The sequence below is a fragment of the Aethalodelphis obliquidens genome, unplaced genomic scaffold, assembly GCF_003676395.1.
Source record: "Aethalodelphis obliquidens isolate GAN/ISIS:26980383/991018 unplaced genomic scaffold, ASM367639v1 scaffold1, whole genome shotgun sequence".
Taxonomy (NCBI): domain Eukaryota; kingdom Metazoa; phylum Chordata; class Mammalia; order Artiodactyla; family Delphinidae; genus Aethalodelphis; species Aethalodelphis obliquidens.
The window spans coordinates 60,379,571-60,405,278 of NW_020837945.1; the positions used below are offsets into that span (position 1 = coordinate 60,379,571).

At 42.5% G+C, this 25,708-nt stretch overlaps 1 protein-coding gene across 1 annotated transcript in view; it reads right to left on the reverse strand.

Moving 5' to 3' along the window:
- Nucleotides 1–25,708, reverse strand: part of ZBTB20 (zinc finger and BTB domain containing 20) — a 797,288-nt gene that overhangs the window by 11,585 nt on the left and 759,995 nt on the right. Inside the window, exon 11 of the mRNA XM_027105198.1 lies at nucleotides 121–1,725. Coding sequence (XP_026960999.1) covers nucleotides 121–1,725 — 1,605 coding nt within the window. The remainder of the gene's footprint in view (nucleotides 1–120; nucleotides 1,726–25,708) is intronic.

Below are 25,708 nucleotides of genomic sequence, written 5' to 3' on the forward strand. Positions count from 1 at the left end.
CTGAAAGATGACTCCGTACCTTCCCTTGCACCTGCTGCCCTGCCCCCCCCCTTCCCCAGCCCCCTCAGCCCCTCCCCCTGCTGCCAGCTCTCCGGGGGGGGGGGGGGCGGCTGCGCTCACCTGTGTGTACGAACATGTGCTTGACGTAGTTCTGTTTGGCGGTGAAAGTCTTGTTGCAGAGAGTGCACTCATAAGGCTTTTTTTCGCCCTGCCCACTGGCTGTGCTGTGGCCGGCGGATGGGGCCAGGGGCTGTGGCGCTGGCAGCTGTGCAGTAAAGGTTGACAGGCCGGGCTGGGACACTGTCACAAACTGGGTCTGCTGGCCTGCCAAGGGCTGTGGCAGGCTGAAGAGGAAAGGCTTGGGGCCGCTGCCCGCGGGCTGGGTGGTGAAGAGGGCCGGCAGGTAGGTGTTGCCGGCTGTGCCAATGACCTGTGTGTTGCTGGTTAAGGTCAGAGGCATCCTCAAGTTGCTGGTGAGGGTTTCCGTCTGGCGTAAGTAGAGCTGGGTGCTTGGCAGTGGCTGCCCGATGGACGTGTTGACCGCAGGCTGCTGCAGGGCGCTCTTGTCGGAGCTGTTGCTTACGGCGATCACCGTGCTGTCCAGCTCCACCTCGTTGCTTCTTTCCGGGGACGAGGCACCGGTCTCTAGCTGGTGCGGCTGCGGGGCGCCCTCAGCCGGGGCTTCCGCAGCCTGCTCAGGTTGGGCGGATTCGGCCTGGCCGTCCCGCGCCGCCCCAGGCCCGAACTGCTGCTCCACGGAGTCGGGTTCGGTGCCTATGGAGGAGCTGACGCCCGAGTCGAAGCTTTCGCCCTTGGGTTCACTCTCGGTGCCCTCGGCCTGGTCGGTGTCTTCCGTACACTCCTCGGACTCGTTGCGCTCCAGGATCTGCACCCTTTGCTGCCCGTAGTAGTCGTAGTCGTCCTCCATCTCCTGCTTGATGTGGATGTTGCCCACCAGGGTCTGGATGCGCACCGGCCGGGGCTGTTTGCGGCAGTGCGTGGTCTCGGGGGTGGTGGACAGGTATCGCTCCATCTGCTGTGAGCGCTCGTGGATGCGCGTGATCCAGCTGGGGTCTTCCATATGGTGGTCGCGGGGCAGGCCGAGCGCCGTCTCGTGGTGGCTGACCACCGCACCGCTGTAGAAGGAGCGCTCGCCGCTGCCGTTCTGCATGGAGCATGCATAGAGCGCCGAGTAGATCCTGTCCACGCTGTGCTGCGGGTGGCTCTGCAGGTAGCCTGATTCGGTGTCGCTGCTCTGGCCCGAGGTGCCCGACTCGGGAGTGCCCCGTGGCGTGTCCTGGCCCGAGTCCTGGATCCCCGGGAACACATCGCCCACGTTCTGCGACACGATGCGCGTGCACTCATCGATGACCGTTTTGATCTGCAGGATGCTGGCGGCCGTCAGGATCTGCAGGGCTTCCGACTGCGAGACGCGCAGCACGCCACTGTACATGAAGTCAATGAGCTTTTGCACCGACTGCACGGACACCACGGACGGGATCTCAATGTCGCTGTAGCCCAGCAGCAGCTTGTCCTGGAAGAAGGGGCTGCCGGCTGCCAGCACGCAGCGGTGTGCGCGCAGCATGCTCCCGTGGATGCGCACCGTCACGTCACAGAAGTGGCCACGGTTGCGCTGCTCGTTGAGGGTCTCGAGCACGGAATTGCTGAAGTTGTGAAGGTTGATGCTGTGAATGCGCTCGGTCATCCCCTTGCAACTGATGTCACCTGCACGGCAAGAGAGACACAAGACAGGGCGTGGGTCAGAGCTAGCTGACTGCATCCCTAAAATCTAGGCCTCAGGTGGGCAATACTCATGGGCCCTAGAATCACTCCCCCCCACCGCCTTGCAGACACAAGCAGGCTCTGTGGCTTTGCACAAGGGTCAACTTGTGGGTGTGATGTCCTATGGGAACAAGGCCTTGAATTTTGTTCCAGCAGTGCTCCAGCTATTTTGGTGTATTGAATCCATTTTAACCCCATGGACCTTCAGCCAGGGCTGTCAGTTGAAGCAGAGCAGCCTAAAACACAGATGAGTCATTGCCTGCTATACTATAACTTCAGCAAAGAGGGACTGAAAGGCAAATGCAAGACTTGTTCTCATGAAACTCTGCCTCCACTTTAGGCTTAAGCAGGTCCTTTAAGAAAGCTTACATTTTCCTTAACTTATCAAAATTTCTTACTTTATTCATAGACAGCAAAAATACTTATAGTTAAATTCCTTTCCTATTAATTTATACGGCACATTCCCCAAATCCATACGAGGTATGCAAAAATTCTTGGAAAATTCAACCCACTCTAAGATATCCACCCAACAGCTGCCACCATGTTTTCCAGTTGAGGGACAGGCTCTAGAATGCAATCTGCTGGCTAAAGGGGCACTTGCCCACTGCTTTCTGTATCTATGCATTTTTCTCATCATCTCTCACAACCTGTTTGAGTACTTTCTAGGGTGGCTGTCTGTGATGTGGTGGTTGTCTGAATTTTCTGAGGCTTACTGAAGAAGAAATGTTAAACAGGTCAAAGATGGCAGTGTTGACCTGGGAGACTGGAGTACACTAGGTGACCACATTTGCCATTCAAACTGGGCACTTTTGAGAGTGAAAGGGAGCACTGTTGAAAATTAGGTCAGGACAGCAGGAGTAAGCCCTGAGTGGGATGTACGATCACCCGGAAATTGGGTGCTCTCTGTGCTTGATAGAGGGAGGTATCAAACAGCTCCCAGTAGGAAGGCAGCAGTCAGCTACGTGGAGGATGTGGATAGCCTGACCTATTGCCACTCATATATCCCAGGCTGTGCAGGCAAGGGATAATATTGGTAACATCTAGACCCCAGATTGAGAAGGATAACAGGTGTCTATAACACTGAGTTTTAGGGCTTTCCTATTTTTCTACTTTACCTCTCTAAAGAATCCCTCTCTCCAAACCATTCTTCAGATTCCCCATTCTTGCCTTCACAACTGAACGATCAGCTTGAGGGAGGCCAAGTAAGTAGGCTTTCAAAACCAGGTGACCCAAGTATGGATTGTTGGCTGTGACCCAGATCCTTATATCTTGTTAGAAGTAACCCAGAGGTAATGGCCTACACACAGAGGAATGTCCACCTCCTCACTTTCTTTCTCCTCTGTCCTAGGAGAGAGGGCCAGCTCAGGGAAGTCTGAGCTCAACTAGGTTTTCTACCTTGCTACGCCCTACCTCCTCATGCTGTCTGAGTTCAGTGGATATGACCTCATTCTTATATACTAATTCGTTTCCTTTGCTCTCAACTTTACATTCAGTCAGTCTCACATATATCCACTTAACTTAGTAAATGCCTATGGGCTCTATGTTCTCTTTCAGTGATATGATTTGTGCAAAGTTTTACATAAAAGAATTCCTTCTCATTCCGACTTCCATTAGGTCTGTTAGGTGCCTAAAATATTTCATTAGGCTACTGTTTCTATTTTTTTTATTTTATATAAAACAAATTGTCTTTGTCAGGGTAAGGAATCATGATGAATCCTCTATAGCTGTGTTAATACAAAACATGGCACCAGAGGAAGGGCCCAATAACCTAGGAAGGAAAATTCAGGAAATCAGTCAACAGACCAAATTCCAACATCTTGCTGAGTCCCTGATGTATGTGTACTGCGATAATAACAAGAGCAAACACTTTTCAAGAGCTTACTATGTGTCAAGTTCTAACTACTTTATGTATATTATTTCATTGAATCCTCACAACAACCCTATGATGTCGGTAGTATTATTATCCCCATACCTCAGATAAGGAAACTGAGGCCACAGAAATTAGGAAATCCACTCAAGGCCATGTAGGCAATTGGTGGTTGAGCTGGCATTTGAACCCAGGCAGTCTGGTTCTAGAGTTCACACTCTTATCTGCTTCACTGTATTGCATTCTTTGCCCCTGAATGAAGTCTGGCCCTTAGGTGTCCACTGTCTGCTGTAAAGCTGTGTGAAAATGTTTTTCCAGTATTCTCTCCAGCTACCTCTATACCTATCCATAAATTAGTATGATGTTCATGTTTCTAGGCCTTGGGACATCAACATAGCCTCAGTCATCTAGTAAAGAACACTTTTTTGAAGTTTATAAATGGAACAGTGCAAGAGATAAAAGTGAGGCCTGGCACTAAAATGTAGAGTTTTCTATATACAGTTTTACTATCACCAAGATCTCCATCATTTAAGTAAAATGGTAAGTACTAAAACTGGTTGAGTCTCTGATAAAATCACCATCTCTGAGTAGGATGGGCGTATTAAAAATTTTTTTCCACACAGGTGAAAACACTCTTGAAACACACAATTGCTCATAGCACCACTTGCAGCTATATCACTAGAGTTATCATATATCACAAAGAGTTGTCTTCTTTCTGATAATTCTGGGAAGAAGCTCAATCACAATTATCATAATAATTAATAACCATGTAGCGTTTTACAGTGTACAAACTCTTTCACATGTATCATCTCATTTACTCCTTATAACAATCCTATATGTTTTCAGGACAGGTCCTATTATTACTATTTGATGTAAGAGGAAGTCGAGGCTTTCAAAGTATCTAAATGACTTGCCCATTGTTTTACACAGCTAGTAACTGGCAGGGGTGGGATTAGAACCCATGCCCCTTGATACTCTTTTTATCACATGATACTGGATTGCTGATGAATGAAACTTGCATTGCCCAAAGACTGAGGGCCATCCTAATTCTCAGGACGTAGAAGAAAAGATAAAGACGCTGAAAGTGATGATGGAGGTTGCTTTAGAGTTGGAAATGGTCAACAACAAGAGCTATCATTACACATATTCACACACACACACACACACAGAGAGTCTCAAGAAGAAAATTCAAACTGCTTGTTGGATTGAGCTGGTCAATTCTATCTAAATAATCAGGTAACCCTATGGAGATAATCACAACAAAAAGTGCTAAATATTCTGAGTTCCGGGTATTGCAGTAATGTTGTTACCAACTTCATTAGAAACCACAGAGACAAACTCAAACCTGCACACATATCCAACTTGACCTGACTAGCCTAGCTGGATTTTTGTAGACACAATTTTTAAATGTTTCTCCGAGAGCACTGGTCCTGTACTGCAGTGAGCAGCCGTGAAAGGCTGAATCGTTTTGCTGATATGTGTACAGATGTGATGGGGGACCCTGCCGGTCCATTCAAGCATGCCTCGTCCCTCCAGCACACAATGCTGAAGCAAGTCCTTTCCCAGGCTTTCTTTCATTTTTAACACTAACACAGTGGGAAAAAGTTTCTGCCACGGCAAGGCAATGTCCAGGCTTTTGTGAAACAGGTCCTTTTCATCCAGTGGGCATTAATGTATAGATTCCAACGGAATAAATCTGAAATACTCTACTGTAGAAGATTTGTTCCCCATTGAAAACAAACCTTGATTAGATGGTTATTCAGAGACTGTATAGGAAGGAATGGTGTGAAAATGTTAACTCCATTCTTTCTTAGATTGGCACTGAATAGGCAATTGGGCTATTCAAAAAAAAACAAAAACAAAAAAAACCCCTCATCTACAAAACCATACAACTTTACAAAGATTTTGTGTGTCTGGGGATGCCACGTTACCCTCCCCTCCCAAAAAAACCCCACAGTGGTGTGAACAAAGAACTGATGGGGCAAAATGAAAAAGTGATAAAAATAGTTCTCTGTGTGTTTTAAAATAGTAACCTACCTTCTCTCCACTAGAGTAAAAATGTAGAGTCAGCCTGTGATGGCATTCACCAGAACACACAAGGAATTCTGCTCTTGAAAGTGATCATGTATTCTAAGTGATCGTGTTCTGTGAGTGAGCACAGTATGGAGGAGGCTGAGGCGGGAGTGAGTACTCGAGGGGTATTCTGCTTGTGGTGAAATAGCTGATGCAGGGCCTGGCTCTCTGTGCTGTAGGAACCCAGGCCCTGCCTGTCCCTGAAACGGCGGGTGTCCAGGGATAGGACTTAGCATGAGAATAAAAAAGCTGCCTGTGCACAAGGGAAAAGGAACAAGAAAGGAAACAGCAGGCAATACAATCTCTTTTAATTAGGTGTGAAATCCAGTCCTTTCTCAGCCCGGATATATAAAATGAGACTAGTGCAAGGGTGAGGTGTTGTAGAGGGAGATGGGAATTGGAAGTCTCTGTGGCTTGGAAAGAAACACCAGCTCTCAAATTAAAACCGAGATGAATTTTGGTCAAGTCAACAGGCCGAAGTCAAATGTCAGGGCTGAATAGCCCTTGAGCTTTCAATCTGGGCCACCAGGCTCACGTGCGCTAAGTGGGTCAGCACATGAAATAGGGCCAGGTGGCCAGGCCTCCACAAGCCAGCCTCTTATCACACCCTCTCCCAGATTGTGCTTTGATAGCACGCTGAAGTTGCTCTTTCCTATATCAGGTGATTAGTGATGATGTTAAACTCTCACATTTTGGTGCTACCTACCAAGCTGTTCCCACTGGGAGAGAGCCAGTTCTTGCTGGAGAAAGCTGGAATGCATGTGGCAACTCAGGCCTCTTCCTCCCCAAATCGACATTTGTTGCCCTGCCAGGGGCAAGACCTCAGTCATGTACATACTTCACCTGTGTGTCGAGGGGATACCTGCTGAGCCTCTGCACCACAGGAGGTTAGGGGTTGCTTGCTCACAGGTTCTATCATCTACAGCAGATGGTCCTGCATGTCCCCACCCCCTCATTCTATCTCACTGGCATCTCCACCGTCTTTGGAGGGTGGCTCTGGGGAAATCACTTATGCAAGTGAAAGGTGGTAGGCAGACCAAGACCTCTTTCTCCTACTGTGGCTCCATACACCTAGCATATCCCAGCTCTCATTGCCCCTGCAGGCGAACTACGGGAAGGTCATCAGCTTACAACAAGGAGAGGTGCGCTGCTTTACTTCTCCATTCCTGGTGATAAGGGGGATGCTTTGGGCCATCTCCCAGTGAGAGTTCTCCCTTACCTTCCAGGTTGTCTTAAGCCTGCGCTACAGGAACCATTAGCGATTTCACCATTTTCTTTTTTTTTTTTATCATCAGTAACAGAATTCTTCTCCTAAAACATAAATCAATTCTTCAACTTACAGAAATTTAACTTTCAAACATATTTTCAGGAATACACGACCAATGAAAGTTGGGAGCACCCTGTGTGTACTTTTATAGTCACTGCTTATTATTTCAGGTAGACAGAGATATTAAAATTACTAACGCTTTTCTATTAAGGATCTCAATATTATGGTTGGGTATGTTTTTTATATTACTTGAATTTTCATTCATATATATAATTCATACATTTAATGAAATTTCATCCATTCTGGAGCACATTTTAAGTATTTAAAGGTCCTTAAGAAGCATATGTAGTGGTATCTATCTATCTATATCTATATATACATCTATATATCTCTATCTATCTCTATCTATCTATCTATCTATCTATCTATATACAATACAGTACTACTCAGACATAAAAAAGAAGAAAATTTCGCCATTTGCAGTAACGTGGATGGACTTGGAGGGCATTATGTTAAGTGAAATAAGTCAGACAGAGAAAGATAAATATAGTATGATATCACTTATATGTGGAATCTAAAAAATACAACAAGCTAGTGAATGTAACAGAAAAGAAGCAGATTCACAGATATAGAGAACAAACTAGTGGTTACCAGTGGGGGAGGGGCAATGTAGGGTGTGGGGCAGTGGAAGGTACAAACTATTGGGTGTAAGATAGGCTCAAGGATGTATTGTACAACACAGGGAATATAGCCAGTATTTTGTAATAACTGTAAATGGAAATCAACTTTTAAATATTTTATAAAAAATTAAAAAATTATTTCAAAATGTGTATTACATATATGTATTTCATATACTTATATAATTGTAAACTCAATAAAGGAACCAGTGTCAGCATTATAGTTGTATGAATAAATGAGTTTTGTGACAAACATTAAAATTTTACTTGAAAGAGTAAAAAAGTATTAGGCCACATCTTAGCAACTATATAGGACCTATGGTATGCTTTTCTATGTAAAATTTATCCTCGACCTCATTCAATTCCTTATTTTACTTCTACTCTGATTTCTTTTTTATAGCTATAGATAAATATATTTTCCTATTTATTAATGTATTGAATATTCTTTCAAGCCAACTTAAATCCTTTTAGCTATGAGGTGAGGATACTATCAAACAATTAATCAACAAATAATTGTACATCAACTTTATGGAACCAATTCTAAACATAAGTTAACACTTCATTTTGGGGTATTATCAAGCCCCATACTTTATGAATTTATATACTTTGAGCATCTGATTCCAGTGGACTAAAACACTGAAAGTTCAAACACCTTTACTCTCTTACAGTACAGCTTGTGAAACGTAAGTTTTAAGGCTGTGAACAAAGGCATTGGATAGCTATAATCCTAGACGACATTCTGAAAGACACCTATGCCCTCATTCCAAAGCTGAAATGAAATGGCTTCTTCTTGAAGAGGGAGGACCTGCTGGGACTAAGGAGAAAAATCAATGAAATCTGAGGCTGATGCCTTTAAATCCTCTTATATTGTAAACCTTTTGAGACACCTTTTAGGAGTTTGATTTTTTTTTTTTTTCCTAAAGCTCTTTCCTTACAAATTTAGCTGCTGCCCTATTGTAACCTTTTCCTTTGTTCACTAAATCTAGGGAACAAAAACACAGAGATACTGCATCTGTGGGTGGGATAAAAAAATGAACAAAATGATCTACTTAAATTCACAAAGGATGCAGTTTGAACTTGCTTTGGATAGGCCTTAAAGAAGGGCCCATATATTCAAATGCACAGTTAATAAATTAGGTCCTTTATTTTTCTTAAGAAGAAACTATACACTTAAACAGTGTTTATATAAAAACAAGCATCTTTTTGGGCTTCCCTGGTGGCACAGTGGTTAAGAATCCCCCTGCCAATGCAGGGGACACGGGTTCAAGCCCTGGTCCGGGAAGATCCCACGTGCTGCAGAGCAACTAAGCCTGTGAGCCACCACTACTGAGCTTGTGTTCTAGAGCCCGTGAGCCACAACTACGGAAGCCCGTGTGCCTGGAGCCCGTGCTCCGCAACAAGAGAAGCCACTGCAATGAGAAGCCTGCACACTGCAAAGAAGAGTAGCCCCCGCTCGCCACAACTAAGGAAAGCCCACACGCAGCAACAAAACCCTATGCAGCCAAAAAAAAAAAAAAAAGAAAACCCAACCTAACAAAAAAAACAAGCATCTTTTTACTTACTAACCTGTTCACCTTTTTGATCTCTGCATCATCATATACTTATTTTTTAAAGGAAAAACAAAATTTTAACTTCAGTGAGTTCAAAGATCCAGCATAACTCCCAGGAATGGCATTCTTTTGGAAAATATCATCAACTGGTGATGAAGTATAGTTAGGTAAGAAATTAGGGCTTCCCTGGTGGCGCAGTGGTTGAGAGTCCGCCTGCCGATGCAGGGTACATGGGTTCTTGCCCCGGTCCGGGAAGATCCCACATGCCGCGGAGCGGCTGGGCCCGTGAGCCATGGCCGCTGAGCCTGCGCGTCTGGAGCCTGTGCTCCGCAACGGGAGAGGCCACAACAGTGAGAGGCCCGCGTACCACAAAAAAAAAAAAAAAAATTAATTTTTTGACCTTGGGAAAACTTTTCTGAACTTCAATAAGTGAGAAAACAGAACCCTATAGTATCATTTAAAAAAAGCTTTTTGACTAATCACGGAGCTTCCCAATTCACAGAACCTCCTCTGTAGCTTACTGTTCTGAAACTGCTTTTGAAGCATATCTTCAGATTCATGCTCAAATGATCTCTTTGCTTGTGTCTCCCTGGAAAAAAATAAGTTGCTTCCATTGTGACAGCTGGTTTTTAAGCATAGCTGTTTGTTGGTAGGAGGGGGCTAAACTCTTTCTCTATAGCAAGTGTGGACTTGAGCCATGATAGACTGTAGATACCTACTGAGGAATGAAGGCCTTCTATCTCAAAGTAACAAGGAAAAGCCAAGGAAAAAGGTAAATTTGTTTTGCTGGGTGACTGGTTAAGATAGAAGCACAGAGGTGATTTGATGTGGGCCAGTTTAAGAAAGTAGCAGAAACTACATCTCAACAGCCCACCTAGGGTGATCCATTATAGAAGCAGGCACAGGATTTCCTTAAGAAAAAATAAGATGTAAGTTCCTTTTTGGCTCATGCTGAGATGAAGAAGAGTCTAAATAATTGTTGTCAGAACTTAAAACCTTGGGAAGCCCTGGTAAGTAAATGAAGTGGAAGGCATACTTTGTAATTATTCTCATTAGGAGTAAGGTATTGTATTTTTATTTTATTTTTAGTATATTCTTGATGTATTCTCTTATATAGTATTTTATTATATTATTTACATATTACAGGAAAGAAGATATTAAGCTGTAAGAGTCTTCTATTGCTATAGGTAACATTCTAATTATCTTGACTTACTTCACCGATTTGATCTTATTTTCTCAATTTTCCCCAAATAAAATCTCTGCCTTAATCTAAGAAGTTGGACATTTTGCCATCTCTTGATGTATTGCATTCATTCTTAGTTCTCTTCTCCTGCTGAATTTGTCCTGAGTTCTGAGATTCTTGTGCTTTCTCTACTTTACCAAATCTTACGTACCATTTGAGAACCCTATTCAAAGTTCTTCCTTCTCTGTGGAGGCTTCTTTGATTACTGAACTCCATCCTGAGTTTTCTCTTTAACTAGTTCCCACTGATGGGTGAGGTAGTAAACTGAAACATTAATTTCTGGTTTTCCCCCATGGAATTAGAAGACTTTCATAATAATAAGGCGATTGAGAAAGACCAAACCTTCCATACCGTTCTGGGCTCCCTTACTCCAAGGACCTGTGACTTTAGAACCCAAATCAGAAGTTAAGCCCTAAAAACAAAGGCCCAAGACAGAAGGCTTTGTTTTTTTGAATCTAGGTCCTCTATGGGGAATTAAGCTGGGCCCTTTCTGGGTGAGGTGGGGGACACGGGTGCTTTGGAGTTAGACTGAGGTGGCCTGACAGAGGAGAAAAAGAATCAACTTCTCCTCAAATGAGAAAGGTGCCAAGGTTTGAGGTCTCTGCCTGTACACGACTCCAGCTGGGGTGATTGCTTGCCACACTTTTGGAGGCTGGACATAGAAAGACACCCAGTTGAGAGGAACAGTGATGCTCTTGGGCTGGGCCCTTGCTCAACAGAGAGGACCATTGTGAAGTGTGTGTCTAAACCCAACTAACACAGCAGTACCGGGCAGTCAGATGTACCAGCCAAAATGGCATCTTTGTCAGGTAGACAAGTAATGTTGATGATGAAGACCATTAAAGACTAAGGATCTGACTGATCCCTAGATTTTATGAGTCTTGTATAAGTCTAGGGAGGGGAAGGGAGCCCTAAAACTTGACAAAATTTCTTGCTAACTTAGTGATAGAGGCCTTGGGTTTAATTTTCTATAGAGAAATAAGGAAATGTTTCCTGTACCTGAATGTTGTAGGATAGGTCTGAACTTTCTAACAGTCCTTAACAGTATATTATTGATTATTGTGCCTTTCCATTTTTCTGCATTTGTGCCCACCTTATCTCTATAAGAAGACTCCCAGCTTCCCGAAGGCTAGCACCTTGCCTTGTTATAAGTACAACTACCATCACAAATGATCAGATCCCTCACACTGCCCAGCACACTTCTTTCCACTGAGGGGGTCTTGTCTGAGGGCTTACTTGCTCAGCTCTCCACCACACATCACAAACATGCCAACAACAAGTAGGCACACTGTGGCCCCTGAGGGTGCACCTTTCCTCTGAGCTATGTCTGCATGATGTAATCCCAGGGATCTTTGTGCCCCTGCAGTTCTGGGTAATGCTCTTCACCCTGTCCTTTATCACCGTACCCCCTCTCATCAGGGAAGTTCAGTGTTCAGTATGAATTCAAGGTCTAAGGCAATTGGTTTTTTTATGTGTTCACTGCATTTCCCACAATCTGTGCTCCTTCATTTGTGATTTCTGACACATGCCATACTGTTCCATCTCTTTGGTTCCATTTCCCCCAAGAGACAGCTCATTGGGTCCTCCTGTCATCAGAAAATTCAGTGGAATCTTGCCACTAAAAGTGAGAAGAGACAGCCAATCTGTGATGTGATATAAAAGTGATCAGGCCAAACTCCAGGCACTCTTGCCTAACTTAGTGAAGGTAAACTGCTCGGTAACAGATGTTACAGAGATTATCTATCAATCAGCTTTGATAATGGGTATTTATATTTGCATAAACAGTGTCAGGGATTGTTTAGAATATTTTCACTTGGTGGCCACTGGGTGTCCTCATTTACAAAGTAAATATGCAATATTTAGTGTGGGTCACCAGAGATGATAAAAAGACACTAGTTTTCTCTTTGGCCTTTCACATACTGGATATAAACTTATTGCTGAACTCACAACCAGGTCACATATTAGTACTGTTTAAAAAGGTTCAGGTCAACTGTTAAAGTTTATAATCAAAAGTAACTTCTGCAGATTCCAGACATGAATTTACAAGGCTGCTTCCTCAGTTAGGGGGACTGTGATCCCGCTATCAGAACGAAGGCGTACTCATTTGAAAATTGGCATGGGACTCCGGCTATCTGCCGAGAGAGTCAGGAGAGAGGGGCAGAGATGGTCTTAATTTATTCTTGAAAGAAAAGAGAACACCAAATATCTCCATGGGATATTTGTTAAATTCTGTTTTTATCTCAACTTTTCTGAAAACCAATTAAAAATAATAATGAGAAATAAAATATGTCCTTTGCTTGGGAAACCTGAAATCATGTGAAAAATAGTACAATAAGCTGTGTCATATAATGGTTATCAATCATTTCCTATTTAAAGACAAAGAATTAAGTTATTCCTTTGTGGACCAATTATCCCACATGTAAAAGAAAGAAGCTTGTGTTTCACAAGGATGCTATAGGACAAATAAAATAGAATCTGAAAGCCTATAGGATTCCTAAGAAAAGAAACAGTATACAAGATAGATTTAAGGCATTACTAATCTTCTAATTATGGGTGAGTCACAGTTGTGTGACTTGTTCCTGATGGCAGACAGGAGTCAAGGCCAGAGCTCGCGCAGCAACAAATATTTACTGTTTCGACCACACCAAGGCACTGCGTGTGACATACTTCTGGGCAATCACTTTGTGTTCCCTAAAGTGATTTTTGCATGCTTGGGATTGTCAATGTTTTTAAATTTATATTACATATATCTCTGATGAGATTATTTCCTTGCATGGCCAAAAGGATTTGTTTCCCCACCTTGCAAATTCTCAAACTTGAGATAGAGAACTACTACTGAATATATAACAATACGTGCCTTCAACTAGCTAACCTTTTTTCAAAAGCAAAGTTAACTGTAATTTTTTTTCACTAGTGTATATCCCCAGATTAATAATTATTTGCTGACATGTCATTTCAGTATATAAATTAGCAATATGATTCTGTGCCATAACCAACAATTTATACAGATAATATCAGGGAAACTAGGAAGATCCGACAGCTAGTCACTGCCTTGCAGAGATGCTCTCTGGTCTTACTTGGCTTTGCTTAACAGCCTTTACTGCTTTTAAAGGACCACCCACCCATGCCTCTAGTACAGCCATCTGTAACTCTTAATCAACTGTTTAAATCTGCAACAGTGCACAACAGCCAGGTCACTTTCACCCTGAGAGTCTACTAAAGGATCGCCAGGTATTCAGAGCGTATGGAGAAATGTCTCATTTCTTCTAAGATCCTTAAATTCCTGGGATCTATAGCATTTGCTAGCCCTTTAATTAGTAGATTCATTTCTGAACTACTGTAACCCTAAGACACATATCTGCAGAGCCCTCCTGATTGTGTTTTAAGCTACGCCTTTCTCCATTCAGTCTCCTCAGTTTGCTCCTTTAATTTCACTTCGAGTACTTCTCGAGGCTCGGTGACTGAGCTCCACACAGCGCAGGTCTTATCTGATGTGCCGGCGCCTGGTGTGGTCTAAGACACACTGGCGTTTTGTTCTTGAAGTATGGGACTGATGTTCTGAAACCTAGACTCCAACGCAAAGGAGATCATTAGCCCGTTTTGAGTGTCTCTCTTCTTCCCGCCTGGTCTCCTCCTACCCTCCTGGATACTTCCTTAGTCCTGTGCACTGGCAGCAGATGGCAACCATATTCCAAGGCTGAGTATGTACAAAACCGTGCTATGGGGAACAGAGTGGCTTCAAAGTTAGCTTTCTATTCAAGTGGGATGGCGGGGACTTCTGGAGGCGTGAACTCATCTCTCATTCATTTAATCCTCCACGTGTTCATCCAGGAATTTGTTTTTTGACACATCTTTCTACTGTCCAGCTAGTGGAGGGAGGGTGGGTGGGAAGTCCTCTCTGGAAGGCCCTTCCAGCATGAGGGCCCCAGGATTCTACGCCAACTTCTTGTTTCCCTGGGCCAGCTCTGCCTGCTGCAGATCACATCATGCCCTTCCCGTGAGAGGGGCTTGGGAGCACTGCGTGTGGAGTGGATTTCTCAAGAACTGTCTCCTTGCTAGACTGACAGTCACACGCTGTCCTTCCTAGGCAAAGCTTTTTCACCTGGGAAAAGGGTGAAGCAAGGAGGAAGCTGTGGGGTTGCAGAAACCTCTGCAGGATGGCACCGTAATGGGAAGTGGGAGTGGGAAAACCTTTCCTTTTTGTTGTTTCAAGGTTTGCTGGAACTTTCCCCTAATCATCTGTTTGAGCATCTTGAAAATAAGTGTCTATTTGCATGATATCTATCAAAAACAGGCACCAGATAATCCTACAAAGTCGACCTTAACCCTGCCATATTGCTACTAGAATCAAAACATGTAGCAGCCTACATCCAACAGAAAGGGATTCTCTTTTCCCAGCATAAAAACCAGAGGGTATCTGTGATACACTTTGTTTTGTAGGTCTGCTGAATGAAAACAATTAGGTAAAAAATCAGCAACTGTACTTTTACAAACTGGAGCGATGCTCACAGACACACTATGCTCTCGCTTTTGCTCAGTTCTCCCTACCACGTTCACTCATTTATTCATTCAATAAGTATTTGCTGAGCACCTACTATGGCCAAACACTTCTCTGCTAGGTGCTAAGAGTTCAGCAGTGAACAAGATAGAGTTTATGCCCTCACAAATTCTTCCACCTGGCCAAAATAAGCACTTAATAATTTAACTGCTAGAATATTCCTCGAGGAATAGGAATAATTAATTTGTCTTACCTAGTATTTCTTCTGACTCTTTCTCAAACATGTTTCTTGAAGGTCCATACTCCTTTAACCAAGAAGTTCTGTCTTAAAACTCTCTCTATTGTTATATTCATTCCTTTCTTGGCTACAATGTTGGGAGTTCAGATTGCAACGGCTACTTTTTTTTTTTTTTTGGTGGGATTGCAACCCTGAGGATCCTTACTTTTCAAGCTACACGTATATTTTCTCTGTAAATATTGTTATCATCTAATTTGTGTCTTTGGATTCTGCTGATTAGCCATCAACATGTGATTTAAGGAATACAGCATATGAGATATAGAAATCATAACTCAGTAAGTTATTATTTTAAAGCTCTGACTTGGGATTTCTACGGACTTGCACACAATCTAGTTAAGCACTTGATCTGTGACTATTACTAAAAGCCTTATAGCTCAAGTTCCATACCCGTGTGTCTCTGGAATTCTATACTCAGCAGCAAAAGTGCTCCAGAGTTGAGAGAAGCAAATGTCTGAAATTATCTACAAGCATTACCCCAAACTATGTAGGCATCACAGGACAGGAAAGGCTCACTAGGTACAATCAGCCAACAGGTCTTACTGAATTTCTTAAGATTACGTTTTTTTGCCAACTACTGCAAACTGCTTCAGAATGGAAGAAGGTAAGTGAGCTGAGTGATTAAAAGAATCCTCCTCGGCAGTGAAACACATTTACTCTTGCAACTTTACTTCTATTTTGATTTATCTCAAAACACTCTGAAGCCACCAGGCAGACTGTCTTTCAAAATAGGTAAAAGATGCATTACTCTAGTTGTAAGTGCGTCCTTTTGGAAGGGGCTGTCTGATGTGGCAGCACAGCAGTTTGCCCATTCTCAGGACCTGATGTTTTGGCCTCTTCAGGTATCAGGGCTGGAAGATGGACAGTGAGAGGATGCCTAAGGGTGCACAATAGAGGCACGCACAGGTTCCACAATGCATTCTGAGGTCAGACAGTAGACAAATCCACTCTTCGTAATCTGAAAATCTCTCATTGATTAGAATGTACTTGAGACAAAAAGGAACTTAATAGGTTAATACTATACTATAATGTAAATAATACCCTAAACCTTCCCTAGACCAAGAAGAAAACATTCCGAAAGTTTTTTTTTTTTTTTTTAACTTCTCGGAACCACAGTTTCCTTATCTGTAAAATGGGGTGTTTTGTAAGAATGATATAATGTATTTGACAAAAAGTAGATACTTAGTAGTATTAGTTCTCTTCCAATGTTAGAAAACACAAGAAAAATGGGGAAATTAAAGAAGGCAAAAAGATGATGGAGAAGCTTCCCTGTCTGCCCAGGTCTGAATCCAAGAACAGACAAGAAGGGCATTGGCCATTTCCTGAAGTGAAGAACAGACCCTCCTACAGACCTACGGCTTCTGTCTCAGTCATTCTCAGGGGGAGGGATGGAGCACCTGCTACAACCTTCATTTATGTCGCATCAATTTTAGTTCATATTTACTTAATAATTTAAAACCCTTAAACTATAGCTAATGTTCAGATTCGCTGAGTGCTGTCTGTCTGGTCTGTTTTAGGGGCTTTCCATATAGCATTCCTTCTAACCCTTATAATAATGCTATGAGATAGATACTATTTGCATTCTCATCATGCACTCGAGGACATGGAAACAAAGGGAGGTTAAGTAGAGGCACGTAAACTGCAGGCACAGGCTGAAGTTCACATGAAAAAGGGCAAACAACCAGACCAAGGGGTAAGAAAACATTTTCAGAGCAACACATGGTCCGAATCTTAGTCCATTATCAACATGTTCAGGAAATAGCTTTCGAGGTCTGTTAGCATACCTGTCCCTGCCCTGCGGGCACACTGAGAGCCCGAAAGAGCTTCAGGAGTCAGTCCACATCGGACTTTCCCTCCTTTGCTTCTTGGTTTACTCTTGGGGGCCAGGTTTGAGGATGTAGATTCTGACTGGGATTTGTCCTGGGGAAGTGGCTCTTTCCTTCTTTTAGTTCTCTGACCCCAATCTAAGCAAAGTTATACACTTGTGTCCAAGAAGAGCCTGCACGTTGGCATGCGTCCGCGTGTGCCTATCTTCTTAGGAAGTTCATAGACTCTGAGAGGGAGGCCCAGTCACAGTGCCAGTGGAGTTTAAGGCCTCCAGCTCAGGAATTCCTCCTCTGGAGGGAGGGGTTACACTCTGCTTAAAGTCTCTGCCTGTGCCTCTATGCAAGGACACCATGTCTGCTGGGTAGTGCCACTCAGCATGTCAGCCAAGGATTATGAGGCTGTTTCAGGAGCCTAGGATCCAATCACCCCTCTGGGACCTAACGTCAGGAATAAAATGGAATAGGCTACATTTGGGGGGGGGGTTCTTAAAATTGGAAAAAAATATTCAGGCCTGCCTGGAGAGACCTACAATATTTCCCTGAAAAAAAAAAAAGATATACTTCCTTTTCCATGGGGTTAACTTCTCATGGTTGAAGTTCAGAATCTGCATGTACATTTTCCATGAGACATGGGATTACACTCTGTAGCTCAAATTTATAGACACCTTTCCTTCATTATCTCCTTTATATCCAAGTACCGGTTGAGATATAAGGCAAAGAGACAATAAGTGATTATACAGGAAAGGAAATCATTACAGCAGAAAACTGAATGAGAAAGTTAATTTAGTTACCACTTCTTGAAACTCTTCACGTGGTGTTCACCAAGCTTTCTTAAAAATTATGCATGCCCTCATCTAATACTGCGTGAGATCTTGGCATAAAATGGATAACACGAACCTAGCTAAAACCACTGAGGATAAATGAGTCGGAGGAAATTCTTTTTTGGAGTTGGAGAGGAAAGGAAAACCTCCTCAAGGTCCATTTTGACGTCAACTATGAATTCATTGTTCCCTGAGAAATTATAAAAACTCGTATTCAAAATTCCTCCATGTGGTTGTTTGTATAATTTCTAGTAGTGAGAAAATAATTTTCTTATTTAGTTTTACAGTAATTTAATAGCAGAGCGAAATAAGATTTCATTTAGTTGGTTCCAGAGCACCACCCTGAAGTAGGAGTAATTGCAGATACTGTGTGTCCAGGGGACTGTGGCCTTAGGGATGTGTTTAACCATCAAAGAGAACAATACAGACTAAATAAACAAATTAAAAATGCCCCATAAATAATGAACTTGATGTCTTGTGACAATGCAGGAGTACATGAGAACAACATATAGGCTTGTTATTAGCAGCTACTTGAATTGGATCTATCATGAAAGAAAGTCACAGAATGTGGCATTTAAAAAAAAATGGATTATGCTTTGAAATAACTTGTTTTAAAATTTTTTAGAAAAGTTAAAGGCTCAAAGTCTATAATATCTGTCCTCTACTTAATGCTCAGAGATTACTGAGGCTTAGTGAACATTTGTGAAGTCATCCGAAGAGGATGTAACAATTTTTGCAAGACACTGGTTCTTATTAGCTACAGGGAAGAGAAACCAATGTTGGGAAGAAGTAGAGAAAGAACTAATGTAATAAAATTACTGATTCTTTGGGCTTGGGTAGTGATTTCAAATTTCCTTTACATATATTTATCATCCTAATTGCCCTGTAAAATGAGAGATCTAATTCTCTCACCTTGCCTGTTTAATTGCAGAGTCTCCCTTAAAACTGGTTTTTATTCTTCAGTCTATAAATGGGCTTAGGGCTGCTGTATCGTAAAGATATTCACCACCCTGCTTTTGCATTACCTGTTCATTATTTCTTTTTAAAGTATTAAACTTAAAAAAAACTGGTTCATTACTGTTGGTGCTCCATTCATTCTGTGTGCTCCTGAACCCTTTTCTAAGGTGTCTGCGTGATGCATCGGACTCTGTTCTCTCGACAGCCTCTGGGAGGCTGCAGTACCCGCACTGCCTACCTTCTACCTTTCCTCTCCCTGCTGGTCTCTCTGCACTGTCCTGCTTTTCCTCCTATATATTAGACCATCTTTTCTTTCCCTTCTTTGCGGGTTCTTCATGTTATTTCTCTTTCTTGTCACTCAATATAAATATTTCCCAAGGTTCTATTTTCTTTTTTTTCTCTCAACAAAAATCTTCTTTGAATTTACTCCTACTTTCATGGCTTAAAGTATGCCCCTCTTGGCCAAAGCATTTGCTAGCCCTAATTTCAAGTCATCCTGCTTTACTCCAGTACCCTATTTATAACTCAATGTTAGTTGTCTGCACAGGGTCTACCTCTGGTATCTCATACTCCGCATTGTACAAAACTGAATTGTATTCTGTTCCTCTCATTATTTCCTTTTCACCTTCTCTCTTTGATATCTTGGAATTATCTTTGATGATTTCCTCTCTCTTACCTAACACTCTGTCAGCTCCTGGAGCTGCCCACCCTCATCCACAACGTCTGTTGAACCTGGATCTTCCCCATCCCCCTGTCACCAGCCTCCTCAGGTTACCAATAATCTGAACAACTGACAAGGCTTCCTGGGCTCTGTCCTCTCCCTCGTCATCCCCTTCCACATCCAAGCATGTTCCACATCCCTGTTGCTAGATTAGATCTTCCCAAAGCAAAGTCCAGATCATGGCAACCCCTACTTAAAACTTTTCCACAGTTTTGCCCCAGAATACAAACACCTTATACCTTACCCTAATGCCTAACCTCCAGTGAAATTCTGTTCATCCTTCAAGAGACCTCAAATGGAACCTTTCCTGATAAACTGAACTGGATGTTAATGTTAACTGGATTATTATGTATTTTATGAACTTTCTAACTTCTATCTAAGATAATGGTGATTTGAGGGCATGTACTAAGTCTTAGAATTCTTGGTGGCAGGGTCTGTTTGTCTCCCACTTTCTACCCCTGCAGAACTCAGTGTAGTGCCAGACACCTAAGATATACTCTACACATGGTTGCCAAGCCAGTGAATCGAGTCAATCGATGCTCTTGTGCATCCGGGTAAACAGGGACGTAGCTTTAACCACCCTGCAGGGCAGTTGGTTGTGCATGTATCTGATCTTCTCCATGCGACTCTAAGTCTCTGAGCACAGGGCTCCAGTTCATAAAACTGCATCCTGTACAATACCTAGGCTTGGTCCTCTACACGGAAAGCATTCAGTAAACTGATGGATAAATAGTCCTGACTCCTTCTGGTTCAGAGAATGAACCAGACTCAATAACAGGCAGCACAGTATGGTGGGGATGGAGGGAGCAAGGTTCTGTTTTTGGCTCTTCCACTCACTATGCTGAGAACCTTTTGGTATGACCCTTGTTCTCTTTGGGCCTAAGTTTCCCCATGTATATAATAATAGGTTTAAACCAGCTAAACTTTAATCTCTTTCAATGCTGATGAAAAGTTCTAACTGCACACATTCCTTAGAGAGAACAGTAGATGTAGGAGCAGAAGAAAAGCAAAAAAAAAAAAAAAAGCAAAAAAAAAGCAGACGTGCTTATTCAGCACATGGCAATAAGAGGTTTCACTACAGTACCTGGTATGAAGTGATTGGTGGGAGGATCTGACTTGAAATTTCTAGAATCTTCATGCATACTCTCGATCAAATGATCCTTCTCTGAAGGCAGTAGTACGTGTGTGTGTGTTTTTTTTTTAAAGTCAGGACGTGAGAGGCCCTGACAGATATGGAGGAACACTAATTTCATATAACAAAATTTGCCACGAGTAAAGGAAGCACATATGAGACTATCACCAGCAGCTGCAGATAAGAATTAAAGATGTGCTTCAGCAAGACATGACATGGAAAGATGAAGAATAGAGCCCTGAAGGTCAGCAATCAGCCTTAGCAATTATACGTGGACAATCGTAAGCACATTCATGCAATAAATATCTGGCAGGGTAACACGGCATGGTGTGACTCAAAGCAATGGGCCATGAGACCAGATTTCCCAAGGGACCTGGGAGGATTTCATAAGAAGACTGATGGCTAGAATCTGGAGGGACCAGGAGTCAATGACAGAGTTCCAGCACGGCCCTTACAGGGATGAACCTCTCAATAAGAAAAGTTATTTTGAACGATTCATCAATAAATTATCACTAGATTTTTCCTAATACTTTCCTACATCTACTGACCTCATGCAAAGAAAGGCACTTTTCCCATTAGAAAATAAGTGGTGTCTTGCTTTATTATTTATTTGGAAAGCAAATGTCTCTAAAGGGACATGTAGCTCAGCCCAGCTGACTTTTAGTGACAGGCAATGTTACCCAAATACAAACTGTCCTGTGAGTTTATATTAAAATGAGGCAAACCGTAAGAAGGTCTGAGTCTGGTAACTGAACGGCTCTGTTTTCTGAGAACACCATGCTCTTTTTTGTGCCTCTGTGGTTTTGCTTCTGCTCCTTCTGCCTGGAAGGCTGTTTCTTCCCTCTTCAGCTTTACACACACCTATTCCTTTCTGGTCCAGGTCTAATGTCACCTCCCCTGCGAAGCCCTTTCCACTGCTTCAGGAGGTTGGGAGCTTTTTGTGCATCATCAGACATTTTCATACCACATTTGTATGTCCCCTTTTACAGGTTTAAAAGTTGGGGAAAGTGTGTGGGAACACCATGAGTTCCTAAAGTGTGGGGACGGTATTTTGTTTGTATCTTCACCCCCGGTCCTAGCTGAGGTCTTGGCACAGACGCAGGGGTTCAACAGCATTTGATGCATGGCTAAATGGAGAAAGGCATGAGTGAACAAGGTTAAGAGTGACTTCCGGAAGTTACTGAGTCAAGTGGCTATGGAAGATGTCCAGTTACATTAGCATTGTAGGGAGAGGACAATTTTTATTAAAAAGAGAAACACTTTCATAAAAAGAGGTAGATTGTGGGGCTTCCCTGGTGGTGCAGTGGTTGAGAGTCCGCCTGCCGATGCAGGGGACACGGGTTCGTGCCCCGGTCTGGGAAGATCCCACATGCTACAGAGCGGCTAGGCCCGTGAGCCATGGCCACTGAGCCTGTGCGTCCGGAGCCTGTGCTCCGCAACGGGAGAGGCCACAACAGTGAGAGGCCCTCATACCACAAAAAAAAAAAAAAAAAAAAAAGAGGTAGATTGTGACATGAAACTTCAAGACATATGATTTTTAAAAATAAATGTGTCCCCAGATATATTAAGTGGAAACTCTAGGAAATTAGAGCAAATAAAAAAAATTAACTGGCCTTCTAATGTATAAGTGTGGGATTTACACTGAAACCTCTAAATAAGAGGGTATCAAAGGTAATAAAAATAATTCTAAAGAGATTATGTATCAATTAACTCAGGAAAAGAAAGGTGACTTTTAAAAAGGGAAAGACAATCTTTAAAGAAATGAATCCACACTTAATAAGTAAGAGGTTTACTTGGTTAATGAAATAGCAGGAAAACAAGATTAAACTGTTAGCAATGAAAAGGTAAATAAATAATTCTTTATAGGAAGTAGAATAAAGAGGAATGTGAGACACTCTGGGGACAATGAGAGCATTTAGTTACATCAAAGATGCTCTATTTACTGTTTAACTGATATGGAATCTATGAGAAAATTAATAGCAAGCCATAGGATAATAACTATCTGTAGTGGCTTATTTCATCCCATTTTGACTCTATTTCTTCTGCAAATTAGTGTGACCCCAAAGTGTTTTCAGGATTGTCCAACTTGTCCTAAATTCCATAAATAAACTCTTTCAGAGGATGCTGTTTTTTGTCATGTCTCTATTACAGTTCTTCACAGATGGACCATTTTTGTCCTTCCAAAGTCTAAGAATAACTCTTTCAGTTATCAAGACATACCAAAATCCAGTTCAGCTGCTCCTGTGGGATTCCAGTTAGCTTAGACACATCTGCTGAGATACATGCATTTGAATCCAAATGAAGCTTTTGTTTGATGATACATTTTGAACATTTATGGAGGTTTTTTTGGGGGCGAAAATGTTTTTCATTTTTTGGCACTCCAAACAGAGATCTTCAGTTATAAACACTGCCTTCTGAGCACCTCCAGCAGAAATCCAATCTTTTCATGTGAACAGGTGCCTCAGGAAGTTTTTGGAAGGTTTTACTCTGAATCAGCTTTCTGATTGGAAACTTTCTGAACACGCAGTCGAATTTGCCAAAGAGACCTTCAAACTTGCTTGAGCAGTTTTCACTCATACAGACATGCATTCACACGTACAGACAGCCCAAGTAAAAGCAATCAGAGCCCTGTAAAACTGAAGTCTTTTTCTTAAAGGTTAGATACTACACACAACCAAGCTAAACAAAAGGAATACACAACAGAAGAGATAATGAAGAAATAGCAAGTACAGAGGTTCAAATTCTCTGTAAGCATGTTCCCCTTAAAGCTTGACCTGAGCATTTTGACGACACATCCCTTCAGTAAAAATTCCATCTCACCCAGTTTCAAATAAACCTTCAAGTATTTGTGTTCTTAAACACTGTACCTTAGAGTATTGCTACTAATCCTTTTTACTAACAAACTTGTTCAAACAGTTATTTTTGAAACACTTCCCTCTCTAACACAAATAGGTCAACCAGATTCAAATCTAAAGGAATTAAAAACACTGCTCTGTAAATCAGGGATTCTTTGGAAAAACCTCTATTTTACGTGAGTCCCTACAACTTTTCTTTTCCGGTTTGAATAGAAACTGAAAAGCTGTTACAGAGTAAGACAACTTTTTAAGCCTTAAGCCTGAAGAGTTATTACAGAGTAAAATCACTCCCCCACTGGGCATGCCCAGAATTCAGGAGGAAATCTGCTTTGAAGTTGTTCTGATGGCCCTGGACCAGATGCTCTAAGGTGGCCAGAAACCTCTGTCTACACCCACTTAGCAGATTTCTGGCTCTTTATCAGGGACTAAGGTTTATTTGCAGAAATGAATCATTTCCTTCAAAATATCCTTTACCCTATTTACATGCTTGCATATTCCTTCCATTTTCTTTTCCCCCTACAGCTTTACTAAGGGAATTAATTATCTAGAAGAACAGGAACATACAGTAAGTACATCTGAGATGCAGGATGAGACACAGTATGTCATCTATTAGGCCTGGCTAAGACCAGCAGCTGATGCTAAATGGGAAGGAACATGCACCAAATGTTTTTTAATCACAAAGTTAGTAATTAATTGCTCTTTAAAATACATTTTATGCTTCTTTCTGTCTGTGTACATGAAATGCACATTGATTACATGCCAAAAATTACAACATTATGGTTTAAATGTGACTGGCACGGAAGTCCGGAAATCAGAGTTAATGTTCCCACAGCAACTTTAATTCTGTCCGTGCGCACATGTAGAGCTCTAATCATCTTCCGTTCCAGGATAATACATATAGATGGTTTGGGAAGGGAAGCTAAAGACCCATATCCTCAACTGTAGTTACAGGAAAAAAACAAAGGATAAAAGCTGTGCTCCTTTCCACGTACGTGGATGAAAAACAATGTCCCCACGCCTGGTGTTGTGTAATCCGGGAATGAAAGAATCTGCTATAATGCTGGGACTCAAGGGGACAGTTTCTTTTGCTGTGGGAACCTGAACTTTGCATTTCCTGACTTTGGGGTAATTAAAATGTCAGCCTTAATGTGGCATTAATGGAGTTTGCCATAAAAAATCCTCTTTGTTTTGTTCTCTAAAAAAATTGCTTAAAAGTTCACACTGAACCAAGTGTACTGATATCTTCAGGCTTGGGGACTGAGGCAAAGAGGTGGGAGGGGGAAGGCCAATGAAGGTGGACGGCAAGAGAGAGCCAAGGAAGGACCTACCCAACTCCTCGACAGCGTTCAGCCCGGCAGGGTCATGCTACCTACCGAGCTAAAGTTAAACCCACCCTCACAACAGTTTGGTAACGTGTAAAGGTTGAATTAAAAATAAATAAAAACTGCTAATGCGTAAGCGCATCTTGGCAAGGACACAAAAAATGAGATGATCTGATGAGGCCAGTGCAAAACCTGAGAAGGTAAGTAACCACGGATGTCAGCTTCCAACGAAACAAAGACATTGGACTTAGGTGGTTCTACAGCCCAAAGCAGGGAGACTGCCAACGGGGGTGGGATGGGGGTGGAGAATCGCCTCTCCCTTCAGTGGGAGCCTTATTTGGGGGAAAACAAAATGGGAGCATCTTTCACATGTACATGACTGTGATGTGCTACGGCTTGATATTTGTCAAGAAAGGTTTTCCCGTGGAGAGCTTCGTCTGCTCTCCTGACTTGGTTTAGTCCTGTTAAGTGTTTAGAGGGAGAGCCTGGCTCGGCTCGTCCTCAGCCTGTGCAGTGGGAACTGTTCTGTCAAACGCCTAGGGGTTTGGTACCCTTTGCGTTCCGAAACTCATCCTGATGCCTTCCGCTCGCATCATCTGCGTTTGTTTACCATGAGATTGTTAGAAATGGTGATGAGGTGACAAGCTAAGGGGTGGTGGGGGAATATTGCTAAAAGGTGATTGTGGTGGGTGCACTGAAAAGCAGCACACATTTCAGTAGCGGTATTAACCTCATCATTTCACCAAGGAAAGCGTTTCTCAGCCATATTCCCTCTTGCTTTGACTTTTACTGGGATCTTCTGCTGAATTTGAAGTGGCTCGT